The sequence below is a fragment of the Seriola dumerili genome, unplaced genomic scaffold (genome assembly GCF_002260705.1).
Source record: "Seriola dumerili isolate Sdu_G_001 unplaced genomic scaffold, Sdu_1.0 BDQW01000068.1, whole genome shotgun sequence".
NCBI lineage: Eukaryota > Metazoa > Chordata > Actinopteri > Carangiformes > Carangidae > Seriola > Seriola dumerili.
Window position 1 is genome coordinate 18,458,981 of NW_019174323.1, and position 13,044 is coordinate 18,472,024.

Consider the following 13,044-nt stretch of genomic DNA (forward strand, 5'->3'; position numbering starts at 1 on the left):
TAGTTCCTCGGCATGCTAATTACAGATGATTTCGGTTAAGTGTACCACCAGCGTTACTGTTACTGAGTTAACTGACACGTTGGACTGGCCAAAGACAAAAGATTCAAGGGGAAACTACTGATGGAGCTAGAGGTTTTTGGTGACCTTAGCTTTGGTGACCTTAGCTTTACAAATAACAATCAGTCATGTTAATTGGATGTAGCTTCTTTAGTTTAGCAGCTTAGAAGACAGTCAGATTTGTGCTTATTTGGAAAAGGGTGTACTATAAATTGAAAATATTGAATAGTCTTAGTTACACAGCCCCAGTGGCCTAATGGATAAGGCACTGGCCTCCTAAGCCAGGGATTGTGGGTTCGAGTCCCATCTGGGGTGAAAACTTTTAGAGGTCACATAAAAATGTCTTCACATGGAATAAAATAAACAAACATTAACTTATCCTAATAAATTTATATTACAAGCGTTTTCGTAATGTATTATACTGCTAAGCAATTTATTGATTTGGTTATGCATTCATTTATAGAAGTATCTATGTGCTTCAGGGATTAATACTAATTAATCCTATGGCAGATACAGAGTAGTTTGAGGCTCCTTGTGGGATAGTATATTTCAATAGTCATTTTCAAAATCTATCAATTTTCCTTTAAAAATAGGTGGATGACATGAACTTATAAAAAGGTATGCTTTGAAACTTTTGCCCAGTGACCATGTTTAAATAATGATATTGACTTTACTGTGGTTTGTTGGTAAAAGCGATTTGAATAGCTTGTTTTGCTTATTATAAAGTTTTAATTGATACATTTTTGCACTTTTGAATAGACTTTTTTCACCACAAAACATTTTATAATAGCAATTTGTCATAGCAGGAAAAGCATGTTACTAATATTAACAATGGCACCGCCCTAATCAAGTGTCTCAGTTGAGACATGACAGTGTGACAGCAAAGCAGCACACACAATACCTCAACCCTGAAACTGAAGCAGCTAAATGGAGCTCAAACATTGTTTATTATTTACAACTGTGCTTTTCCTACAGTTACATTACAAAATGTTCTTAGTTGTAAAGCTGTAAAGACAAATCTGATCATCTCCGGTTGCTTACTGGTCACAAGGCGGCTGCTCATTTCTTTCACCGTTGGGTCCAAACTAATTGAGCTTCTGAACGCTCCACACCTGCCTTACATCCAGCCCTAAACTATGTCTAAAAGATTCAATGTACAATTTACATGTTCAAAAATCACTCGAATGATCTCACTCTTGAGTAAATCAAATGAAACCTGGCATCAAATGTTCAATTTATTAAAGAAGAAATCAATTCCCAAAGGAATTAAAGGTTCGTATCATTTATACATACAAATCTTATGTAGAACTACAGCAAATATTTCTGTAAAAAATACAAAGTTACATTTTTATAATGCACTATACAATTACATAGCTCCTAACAATCCAGGCTGTGACAGCCACTCAGATAGCAACATGGCTGACGGGTTGAAGAAACTGTCTCTCAACTGGATAGCCTGGTTTTAATTCCCCATCTCAGTCAGCGTCCACACAACTGAAGTGTCCTTGAGCAAGAGGTCAAACCTCAACAGTTCCTCAAGTTCTGATTTTCAGCTGATGCTAACCTCTGACCTCCTTCAATAAGGGAACAAGAGACAGAAAGTTATGTTAACATTATCTACGCATGAACAAGCCTCCTGTGTCTCTTTAGGCCGTGCAGGCTTGAGAAGCCTTTGCTACACACCGTACAAACATATGGTCTCTCTCCTGTGTGGGTTCGCATGTGTAAGGTAAGAAAGCAGGACTGCACAAAACCCTTTTCACACACGTTGCACTTGAACGGTCTTTCCCCGGTGTGGTACCTCCTGTGTATCTTTAACTCTGCGGCGGATCTGAAGGACTTCTCGCAGTCGTCGCACTTGAAAGGCCTCTCGCCCGTGTGAATCAGAGTGTGCCTCACCAACGCGTCCTTGCCGAAGAATCCCTTCCCGCAGTGCTCGCATGGGAAACGCAGCCCTTTGTGATGGAAGTTGTCGTGTTTCAGAAGGCATCGTCTCGACGTGAAGGTCTTCCCGCACTGGGCGCAGGTGAAGGTCGGCATGGGTTTCTCGGCTATGGGTTCGCCGGAGTGATGCACACGCTCCACGTGCCTTGTCAGCGTCACGCCGTGCCTGAACTTCTTGCCACACTCCCAGCAGAGGAACGGATACGCCTTAGTGTGTTTTTTCTGGTGCTCCACGAGGTCGGAGTACGACCTGAATCTTTTACTGCAGTGAGGACACTGGAACGGCTGGTAACCAGTGTGTTTCCACTCGTGTCGGATGAAACGCTTCAAACTGGCGAACGTTGTCTGACAGTGGGTGCAGGTAAAAGGCTCGGTGGGGTTGTGGACGTCGATGTAGTGCTTGTGAAGTGCCTTGAACACAGGGAAGTTCTCCTCACACTGGTTGCACTGAAATGGTGTGTGGGATTCTTTGTGCATTGCCAGTGCCTCCGGGTCTCGTACCAGTTTCATACACACCTCGCAGTAGAGCGGGTTGTGAGTCTGTTTGTGGGAATCCAACGTTGATTTGTATTTGAACGCCTTGTCACACTCATCACACCTGAAACAATGTTTAACATCCTCAGGCTTCTCAGGATCCACCTGCTGCTCGTTGTAACAGATGTTTCTAAGATGGAACCTAAACGTCTGTTTGCATTTGAACTCGACGCTGCAGTGAGGGCAGTAGAACGGACCTTCGATCACAGATTTGTTTCCTTCTGGGCTTTTCTGTCCTGCCTCTTTGGAGGACTTCCTCTCTCCTGAAGGGGCGTAGTCGGGGTCCTGATCCGTGTTGTCTGACGGCTGCTCTTCATTGGTTGCCTCACAAGGAACCCCGCTGGACGATTGTTCGCCCTCATCTGCAGCAGCCTCTTGATCCTTTGTTTTCCCGCCAGCCTTCGTCTTTGCCAAACTTGGACATCTGTGTTGCTGCAAGTAACGCAAGCTCTTATAAAACCTTTTACACACAGGGCAGGAATAAGGGAGCTCCTCCGAGTGTCGATTCATGTGTCGCTCTAAGAACTTGGCTCGACTCACCACCTTCCCACAGACTTTGCATGTTCTCTCGTCCAAGTCGTTGCTTTTGGTTGAACCTTGGGATCTGGCAAACTTTTTAGAGCTGCTTTTAGTGACATTACTGCCCTGCGTCTTTCCTGACTTTCGCCACTGCGACAGGTACCGATTCATCTTGAGTCCACGGTTCTTTCGCACCGGTCTTTCCCACAAAACATCAAACTCTGGGTCGTCTTTTCCACCCCTCGTTCTGCCCTGCACTTCCAAGCCTTCGTCTGCGGGACGTTTCTTCTTCCTCCCGCGTCTGTTTGGTTTCTTCTCCACACCATCCAGCACGGTCACCTGTCCGTCTTCCCCGATGATCAGTGTTCCAGACTGGTCGTCGTGGTGCTCGTCAGCCATTTCACTCTCACTGGCCTCAGTGCCTTCGACGGGATCTGTAACCACAACAGTGTCCATCTCTGATTTCACCTCGCCGCCAATACCAAACCACTGGGTTTGCACACACTCGTCCGAGTTCCCGGTTCCCTCCACGTACACCTCCTTGTTCTCAGACTCCACCTCCATCTCTGTGCAGACTGTATAGATGAGTCCACTCTCTGCATCTGTTCCCGTCTGTTCATTGACAATCACAACTCTCTCCACAGGAGGAAGACACAGGGCCGACAGGATGCCACTGTCAACAACGTATGATTCTGAAAAGAAACGAGAACAGAGGAGCTGTTAAACCAACAAATAAAACCAATTCAGATGAAGAAGAAACTACAGAATATGTTCACAACTATTGTGAAGGGCCGTCGACACCAAGAGAGACAACCATCTGACGACCGCTAACATCCTGTAGTTTTGATTGTTTGATCGTTAAGCTGCACCTGAAAGTGTTTCCTGTAGCTTCAGTTAGCTTACATTAAAGAGGCAGCAGAAACAGCAGATACAACACTGATAAAGCTCTTGAGTTAACTTTTATTTAACATTATTGTTAGTAATAATATAATAAATATAAGAATTAGAAAACAGTTGAAAAGCAGCTGCTGCAACGCACAGACGTGGTACAAGATGCTGTTTAGTATGGTATTTATTTATGGAACAAACACACCTTCGTATTCCTGAATGCTGCAGTTCATACATTAGTTATTTATTTTATTTTAAGAACATGACTTTCTGTGAATTCAGCTTTAATTTAGATGAAAACGACATATTTATAGTTATCTTCTTCTGGTTGTGGACAGGTTAGGGTTATTGATAACATCATCTGCAAATGCTGAAACTGAAACACTTTTGCTGAATGACAACACAATGGTATGTGACTATGCAATCGTGTTTTGGTTCTTTACCCATCTATTATATTCATTTTTTGTAATTCTGAACTACTCACCAATGTCTTCCAACTGACTGAGGTCTTTCTGAGTGTCCAGCAGAGTCTTGAGCTCCTGAGGTTGATCAAACGTCTCCATACATTCACTCAGGACAGACGAAGCGTTGCTGAGCAAAGATGCGATCTGACAAAGACAAAATGGCAGCTAGTGTGAGGCAACAGCACCGTACTTCCCCAATGTTAGGTGACATTCCTTTTTTCTTATAGATATGAAGCAACACAAAATACATCTGATGTTTTTTTGAAACACTGCGATGAAAGACTGTGTTACAACTTATAGAGACGTGGATTTTGAAAAAACAAAAGCAACTGAGACTGAAATTCAGAACTGACATGGAGGAATTGTTCCTGCATCAGTATTTAGTGTAGCAGAATAAAGCACAGAAAAATAGAGATATATTAAGTGCACCTGTTGCAGAGTTTGGGTGGGAATAAGCTTTTCAAGTCTCGACAGAAACAGCCACATCAGTGTCTGGATTGCTTTGTCGTATGTGGGGCCAAAGTCTCCTGGAAAAACATCCTGAAGCACAAAGAGTCCGATAAATCTCAGATCTGAGCCGTCCATACAAATCACACATTTTCAAAATAAGGGTAAAGGAGAGCACATCATAAAACAATGGATAAAAAAAATCTGTGTGCACAAAAGTAAACAACCAAAAGATACCTGGAAAAAGTTCCGTCTCTCTTCAGGATCTCTCAGCAGATTTTGGACAAGGCGCATAAAATGTGTGTCAGACACTTCTTGTTCTGCATTATCAGCCTGCAATTAAAGATGGTGCAATGATGAAAACCTACACACTAAAAGCAGTTATTTGGATCACTACTGGTCAAAATGACGGATGTGAACAACTGTAAAAACCCAACTACAAAAAACCCTCCAGATATTTCATTTTGTTGAGTGCAGGTTCAGACCCACCTCCACGTTCCACAAAGATCTGAGGTTCTGCATTCTGTCGAGATGTGGCTGAATGATCTGGAGGTCAGCGGTATCCTCAGCGCGACACAGCTCCAGGATCAGCTACAATCAGACGACAGCGGCGATAATCAATAAGTGATTCTAAGAAAATCCGATTATCTGTTTTTTCTGGTCCCATTCACAGAGTCTAGATTGTTTTATGGTCAACATTTACATTTTTTAAATGTAAGATATGTATGATAGCTCTGAGCAGAACACAAGACAGACAACCCTGACATGTGAAGATTCAACCCCATCTTTACACATGAATGCCAAGGGCCTTTCCCACATCTGTACATTAGTCCTGTGGCTGACTGCAGCTCAGACCAGGCACCAAACCGAAGCCAGTGTTTACATTTAAGGAAAATCAAGAACCACAACTCTCTCTTACCCGTGCTCGTAAGCCCAAAATTAGTTCAGCTCGCTGCCTCGTCGACAGCAGTTGAGGAACAATGTCTGTGACCATGAATACAAACTCCTCGAGTAGCCCATAATCCGACACAATTTTCTGCTCCACTGTTTGCCAGATTGCTGCAGAGACCAGCCGAATCGGTGGGATGAGGAGGCGCAGAGTGGAGAGGGGAAGAGAGGGACCTGTAAACAGGGGAATATATTATAAACTAACATGTTTGAAAGGATGACAGTAACACAAAATTGTTTGTAGCTTTGGAACACAGTATTTCTTTTGGCTCCCATGCCAATTTCAGGACAGATGTGTTGTTTATTTTTCAATGCTCTGAGTACCACAAAAAAACACCTTAATTTTCAATTACATGTCAGAGGGGGGGTGTCTCAAAACCTAGGCAAGCAAAACCAAAAGCATCTGCATGTGTAGATACCAAGATATAAAAGCAGGGGTGATCTGATCCTTTACATGGCCTTCTGTGCTTTCCTAAAAACTGTCAGGTGGTTAGTGTTAGCTCAGTGACTCAGATGTAATAACACCAGAGGCACAAACAGGGGAGACATTTAACTTTCAACAACTCATACCTCAACTGCATCTGCAATGCGGATATTTCAGATGTTCAAAAGCAGAATTTGTTTATCCAGAGTGAAAATATGTAAAGTCAAACCCCAACATTAGCATCTTGTTCGGCTGCTGGAGCCAAGCAATATTTGAGTTTAATGCGTGACCTTGTTTCCCTGTCTTTGATGCCCCAGCATCACAAATCTATAAACTGATGACAAATCTATGATCTCAGACTGAGAACTCTGCAAGAACACTAACTCTGGTTGATACGGATGTCTACTTTCATTTCCGTTAGCAAAGATAGACCTAATATTACATGTCAATACGCACATGTATCAAGACAACATGCTCCACACACATGTTAATAAGGTTACAAACACACACCATACACATATGTGATCAGACCGATGTTTGAGGGCTGTCGCAGACATCACAAACACTTCAACTGTTACCCTGAAGAAGCTAGCGTTAGCCAAGATGGCAGAACCGACACTTAGCATTAGCACGAACCCCCAAACTGCTACTTAATGAATAAAGCTAGAAACCAAGCTCCTCGTTTCAATTACAGGGTGAACCAAGGGACGCCAGTGGCAGCCTAAATTCGATTTAAACGCAATAGATGGTAAACTCTCGATAAACTGTTGTTAAACCGCTGAAAGTTAGCAATGCTATTCCCGCGCGCGGGCTGCGTTGCGGCCTAGCCAAACAAATGGCTCTGTGACCGTAAACACTCACCCGGTAACTCGGTGATACCTCCGTCCATCCTGAGTCAGCGCAGCCACATCACACTCAGGGGGAAATAATGTCTGTCGCTCGACCGAAGTCAAAACACACTAAATAATTTTACGCTGGCTGAGTCAAGAGACCGAAGCAACACATCCGATCTTTGTGCGTCAACGGCACATCGCGTTCCGTCCGGAATAACAATCCGACGACTGGCACAGAGGTTTCTTTAGTTCCGCATAATCGTCTTTGGTGTTCCTCTTGCTCCCTACACATCTGTCACATAATGTACATCTGCTATATTTAAATAAAAATATATTTAAGTTTTACACCTTATTATATTATTACACCATAATTATTTCATACAATTATTTGTTCATTAATCAAAATAACTAAGAGTCTAGCTTTATTCTGGTAATAATTTTCCTCTTTCTAGTCCTGATTAACCTCAGCTATTTATCGCTGTAAAGAGTCCTGCAGTGTTAACCATTAGTATCAAAAATCACATACCAAATTAAAACAGCAAAACATCCCACAGTCATGTGTTTGATGTACAGGCTCAATTACATACTGTCTCACTATATGTTAATCCTCAATCTCAAAAGAACATAAGACATTAACAATGAAATTAATAAGATACGCATTTTATGTCTCAAAGAATAATGATACTAATAATAAATAAATGGCAAATGTCAGATTTTTTACATCAAGATCCAGACAATATCTCCTGAGAAATTGACAAAAAATGTACATTTATTAAAGAGTAAAAACTGAAATATGACATTGATATAAGTATTCAGACACTTTGCTCTGACTCTTGAAGTTTAGCTCTGGTTCCTCCATTTCCCTGGATCATCTCTGAAAGGGTTCTACACCGTGACTGGAGTCCCCCTGTGGTAAACTCAGCTGATTGGACACACACCTGTCTATACAAGGTCTCTCAGCTGACAATACAGATCAGAGCAGAAACCATGAGGAGGAAGGAGCTGCTGCAGAGCTCAGAGACAGGATTGTGTCTTGGCTCAAAAACATTTCTGCTGCAGTGAAGGTTCCCAAGAAGTACTCAATTTTTCTGTAAACAGAGTTGAGTTTACAGTTTTAAAATGATCAAAATGAATGCAGGAGAACCACAAATATCACTTTTATTTATTTCCCACATTCTACCTCCATTACGTATGATGATGCGACGCAACTGTGTTATGCTATTGGTCGCTCAGAGACGAGCAGCAGGCTAAAGAGGTTTGATCTCAACTTCACACCTGTAAAGTTTCATGAGTGTATCTTACACGGTTACAAAGGTTTGAAATAATCAACACGTCCGTTGTGCTAGTTCCCGCTAGAGTAGGTGTCTCCAGGAGAAACAATACCAGACACGCCGTGGCAGCTGGTGATAAACTACACAAATTGCCAAGTTCAACTGTGGGTAATGAAGGCACTAAGTTTTAACATGAAGACAAATGTGTTAAATAATACATACAATATCTGTAGTTCTGCTGCAACGATTTTGATTTGGTTTAAAAAAAACTGTCGGTCAATGTTAGAAGAGTGCAAAGTTATCTTTTAATTCAGTTATATATAAAACATTTGAAGGCAGTCACTGGTTCAGCAAAACCTCTGTAGGTTGAAAAGTGATTTTCTTAGCATAGCACACCCACCATGTGATGTTAGTGTGTCACAAATGTATGTACCAGATTTTTGTGTCTCTGCATGCTGTAGAGTTTGAGGAAAGCCTTTCCGCAGATATGACAAACAAACGGTTTTTCTCCTGAGTGTATTTTAGCGTGTGAGTTGAGGAAACACATTTTTATGAAGCCCTTCCCACAGACATCACATTTGTACGGTCTCTCTGTGGTATGTTGTATGAGGACGTGCTTCTTCACTTCAGAAGTCGACCTGAAGTACTTGTCACACTCAGGCACGGTGCATTTGAACGGTCTCTGTCCGGTATGGATTAATATATGTCTGGCGAGCGTTGTCGCGGAGACCATCTTCCCGCAGTAGGGGCACGGATGGCGGAAGAGCTCGTTCAGGTGTTTGCTCCTTTGGTGTTTCTTCAGGGCTCCTTTCTCTTTGAAGGATTTCTCACACTGAGAGCACGAATGCTTCTTCTCGTTTCGAAACTCGCCGTGGATGAGGTTCAGGTGCCGCAGCAGGTTGGAATTCTGGGAGAAGGTCTTGCCGCACTCTGAACACAGGTAGGGTTTCTCCTTCGTGTGGACCCTCTCGTGGTAAATGAGATCTGCGTCGGATTTGAACCTGCAGCTGCACAGCGTGCACTGGAAGGGCAGGTGACCCGTGTGCGTCCACTCGTGCAGGATTAAGAAGCGGAGCTTGGGTAACGTTTTGGGACAGTGGTTGCATTTGAACGGTCGGCCGATTTTATGGATGTTCTCACAGTGTCTGAGTAAAGGCATGAAGAGAGTGAAGGTCTCCTCGCAGCGGGTGCACTGAAACAGGGTGTGTGAGGCCTTGTGCCGCGCCAACGCCGCCGTGTCCCGCAACACCTTCCTGCACACGCTGCAGTACAGGTCGTTGTGGGTCAGTTTGTGTCTGTCCAGTGAAATTTTGTACCTGAACGCCTCTTGGCATCCGTCGCATTTGTAAAGGTTTTTGGCTTCGTCCGGCTTCTCGGGATCCACCTGCTGCTTTCCGTACTCGAAACACGTTCTGCGCAGGTGCATCTTAAAGGACGTGAAGAGTTTAAACCTGCTGTCACATCGAGGGCAGGCGTAGTCCCCGGTGGGAAAGTGGGTTTTCATGTGAGTTCTCAGGCTCGTGTTCACATGCTCTTTGCAGATAAAGCAGTACATTTTTTTTTTTTTTAGAGTGCCGGCTTTGACATCAGATGTGCTCAGCTTTCTGCTTGGAGCTGATAAAATACTGGGACCTGTGAAGGGGGGATCCTCATTTGAGCAGCTAGACAATGAATCATGTTCAGCTGAACTGCTGACAGGAGTCACCAAGGAAGAGGCATCACCTGAGTAGTTAGACCACGAATCCGCCACACTGGGACTGCTACTAGTCGACCTATGGCAAGAGTCCTCATCTGAGTAGTAAGACCACGAATCGTCTTCACTGCAGATACTGAGAGGAGCCATGTACGAGTCCTCTCTGAAGCTGCTTGACTCCTCATTATCAGAGAACCCTGGGGGAGCCCTGCGGAGCGGTTTGGTTTTCCTAGAAGCAGGTCTGCCGGCGGCAACAGCCTCTTCACGAACTGCCCTCTTCTCTCTCTGCAGAATCTGTTTCATCTTCAGGCCTCTGTTTCGTCTCACAGGTCGAGACTGCAGAGACAGCGGCACGTCAAGTCTCTTGAGCTGAACGCAGCACTGCTTTAGAAGCCGACATGCGTCTTCTGCTTGACTCTGAAGGAGACCTACATTTTCCTCGTGTCTTGTAATATCTCTAGAAACCACTGCTGTTCCACTTTCCTCAGGAATCCAATTAGTTCTGTCAGTGTTCATCTCACGTGTCTGATGCTCTGCTAATGCGTCAGGTTGTTTTGCATGACTCAGTGTTGAAGGCTCCTGATCCAGGATCTTGTCTTGTGCTTCTGTTTTTAGTGTCTCAGTTGTTTTTACAGAGGGAAGCTTTAGAGCTGAAATGATGCCGGCACCGTCCAAGGAACCATCTGAAAAGAGAAACACATGTTGTGATACAAGAGTGAGAAACACAAAACTTTCAATTGTCAACACCTGCAACATGAACTCTTTACAAGCTGATGGAGAAGTTAACAGACATCAGGAACACATCAATCAGACTCAGTGAAAACTTTCACTTGTCTAAATCAATCATCAGCCTCCGATTCTGAAACATGAAGCATCAACAGTGAAGAACCAGAACCTGCAGTTCCTCTAACGACCACTAGAGTCATGCTCCAACAGTGAGTCAGTCCCCATAGACTCCCATGTTAAAATGTCCAACTTTACAGCAGAAATCAACATGTTTACAGCCTGGTACAGAAACTGTTTTGGTCAAGAGTCCATATGTATTCAATCTTATCTATAAAAGGCAAACAGCTGCAGATCGACAACAAACAGAACAAATCACTCATCAGGCTACTCCATGATTTGTTATGACACCCCTAATGGACCAATGATAAATCCCAAAACCAAAGCAAAGATATATTACAGATCGAGTGGCGTTGTTCTCTCAGGAAGTTCAATGTTGAGATGTAAACATGTGAAAAAATGGTGTTAGACACTATAAGAACTTGCCATTGTGATCCTGCTGGCTGAGGTATTTTTGATGCTGCAGCGTTATTCTGAGCTCCTCACACTGCGACACAGACTCCATACACTCCTCCAGAACAGAGGACGCATCACCCAACACGGAGGCAACCTGAGGAAAATGAAGAAGAACTGTACGTTTATAGGACAGTAATATTCAGAGCGTGAAGTGAGATCAGAATTATGTTTGTGTCATGAACCTGCTGGAATGTTTGAAGAGGAAGAAACTTTTCAAGTCTGGACAGAAGCAGCCACATCAAGGAGTGAAGAGCTTCATCAAACGTGGGACCAAACTCTTCAGGGAAAACTTTCTGAGAGACAGCAACAGCAAGTGTTTTATATTTAGTTTTTACAAAAACATACAAAAAAAATTCATTTACGAATCAGAAACACAAGATTTAAGATTCAAGACTCAGATTCAATTTAAATGTCTAAATGTCTGACTTCTCCAGTGGCTGACGACACTTTCTACATGATGAAACTACCAGAAAATAGATCTTTAATATGTTTGTTGAAACAATGACACTGACCTGAAAGAAGTTTTCCCTGTTTTCAGGATTTGACAGCATGTTCTTAACAAGATCCACAAAGTCAGAGTTTGGCGCCTCCATGTCTGTAGCACCAGCCTGTGAGACACGACACGAACATCACAAAACTTTACAGACATGGTAACGAGCAAATTACAGGGATCATCCAAAAAAGAGACATCTAATTTCCAATAACTGCTTATTTTTAATCTAAACTCACCTCTGTCACCCACCCCTCGATAAGGGTCTGCATCCTGTCCAGGTGTGGCCGCACGATCTCACAGTCAGCAGAAGCTTCAAACCGACACAAGTCCAGGATCAGCTGAAACCACAAACCACAAGTTTTCATCTATTAGCTCTGTAGCGTAGCATTACCTCATTTCTATTTATAAACCACAAAATCAATGTTGCAGCAGTTATTATATGGCAATTATTGGTGGTTAATAACTGACTGCTTCTCCCTCTCACCCGTGCTCTGAGGCCCAGGATCAGTTGGGCCCTCTGGTGGGTGGTGAGCAGCTCTGGGACAATGTCTGTAACCACGGAAACAAACTCCTCAAGCATCCCATAATCGGCCACAACTTTCTGCTGGATGGTCTGCCAGACCGCTGCCGAGACCAGCCGCATCGGTGAGACCAGGAGGCGCAAAACAGGAAGAGGGAGGCAGGTACCTGAACGCAAACATAAGAACATGGTTTATCTCAATCAAAGGTTTTGGTGAACTTCCATCTTTCCTGCAGCAGTGGAAGTAAACGAAGCCTTGAAAGTTAATGCAAACAATTTCCACAGGTCGATGATTCAAACTGGTACTACACCCTCTGATGCATCATCAGGACAACACTGAACTGCAGCCAGCTGACACCAGATCAGATGCAACAGTAACGTACGCATCATCTGCCCCCAGACCAGCACACACAAACACTAACACACAGACTTTGGTCAAATGTTCTGAAAACAGTCACTAATCAATTTCACTTCATTTGACTATTTAACTCCATTTCAGCTTCTATCAGAGTTTCAACTGACTCAGTTGAAAGTTTTAAGAAGCTGCTAAGAACCTACCTGTTTCATTTGCACTTTATGTAATATGTGGCTGCCCCCTGTGTTTTTTATTGTTTTTATATTTTTCTTTTATTGTCTTTATTTTATCTCATATATATATATATATATATATATATATATATGTATATAATTTATTTCTTGTTTTTATATTT

At 43.1% G+C, this 13,044-nt stretch overlaps 2 protein-coding genes and 1 non-coding gene across 3 annotated transcripts in view; 1 reads left to right on the forward strand and 2 right to left on the reverse strand.

Moving 5' to 3' along the window:
* Positions 1–299: 299 nt before the first annotated feature.
* Positions 300–372, forward strand: trnar-ccu. The gene has a single exon. It is a non-coding gene; the product is annotated as a tRNA-Arg (tRNA).
* Positions 373–1,278: 906 nt separating this feature from the next.
* Positions 1,279–7,254, reverse strand: LOC111219541 (zinc finger protein 135-like). The gene is made up of 7 exons (XM_022742252.1): positions 7,087–7,254; positions 5,773–5,975; positions 5,343–5,444; positions 5,091–5,186; positions 4,836–4,946; positions 4,427–4,550; positions 1,279–3,746 (listed from the first exon to the last, which is right to left on the reverse strand). Exons 1-7 carry the CDS (start codon positions 7,112–7,114, stop codon positions 1,675–1,677), a joined length of 2,736 nt encoding a protein of 911 aa, XP_022597973.1. The 5' UTR covers positions 7,115–7,254; the 3' UTR covers positions 1,279–1,674.
* Positions 7,255–8,665: 1,411 nt separating this feature from the next.
* Positions 8,666–13,044, reverse strand: part of LOC111219682 (zinc finger protein 551-like) — a 6,709-nt gene continuing 2,330 nt past the window's right edge. The window contains exons 5-10 of the mRNA XM_022742399.1: positions 12,299–12,501; positions 12,051–12,152; positions 11,834–11,929; positions 11,504–11,614; positions 11,292–11,415; positions 8,666–10,705 (exon numbers count right to left, since the gene is read on the reverse strand). Of these exons, the coding sequence (XP_022598120.1) occupies positions 8,739–10,705; positions 11,292–11,415; positions 11,504–11,614; positions 11,834–11,929; positions 12,051–12,152; positions 12,299–12,501 (2,603 nt within the window). The 3' untranslated portion in view covers positions 8,666–8,738. The remainder of the gene's footprint in view (positions 10,706–11,291; positions 11,416–11,503; positions 11,615–11,833; positions 11,930–12,050; positions 12,153–12,298; positions 12,502–13,044) is intronic.

Coding starts and splice junctions, on each gene's coding strand:
- LOC111219541 (XM_022742252.1), bottom strand. CDS start 7,114: ATGGACGGAGGTATCACCGAGTTACCGG. Junction 5,976..7,086: donor AGGTATCACCGAGTTACCGG/GTGAGTGTTTAC, acceptor CCCTGTTTACAG/GTCCCTCTCTTCCCCTCTCC. Junction 3,747..4,426: donor CAGTCAGTTGGAAGACATTG/GTGAGTAGTTCA, acceptor GTTTCTTTTCAG/AATCATACGTTGTTGACAGT.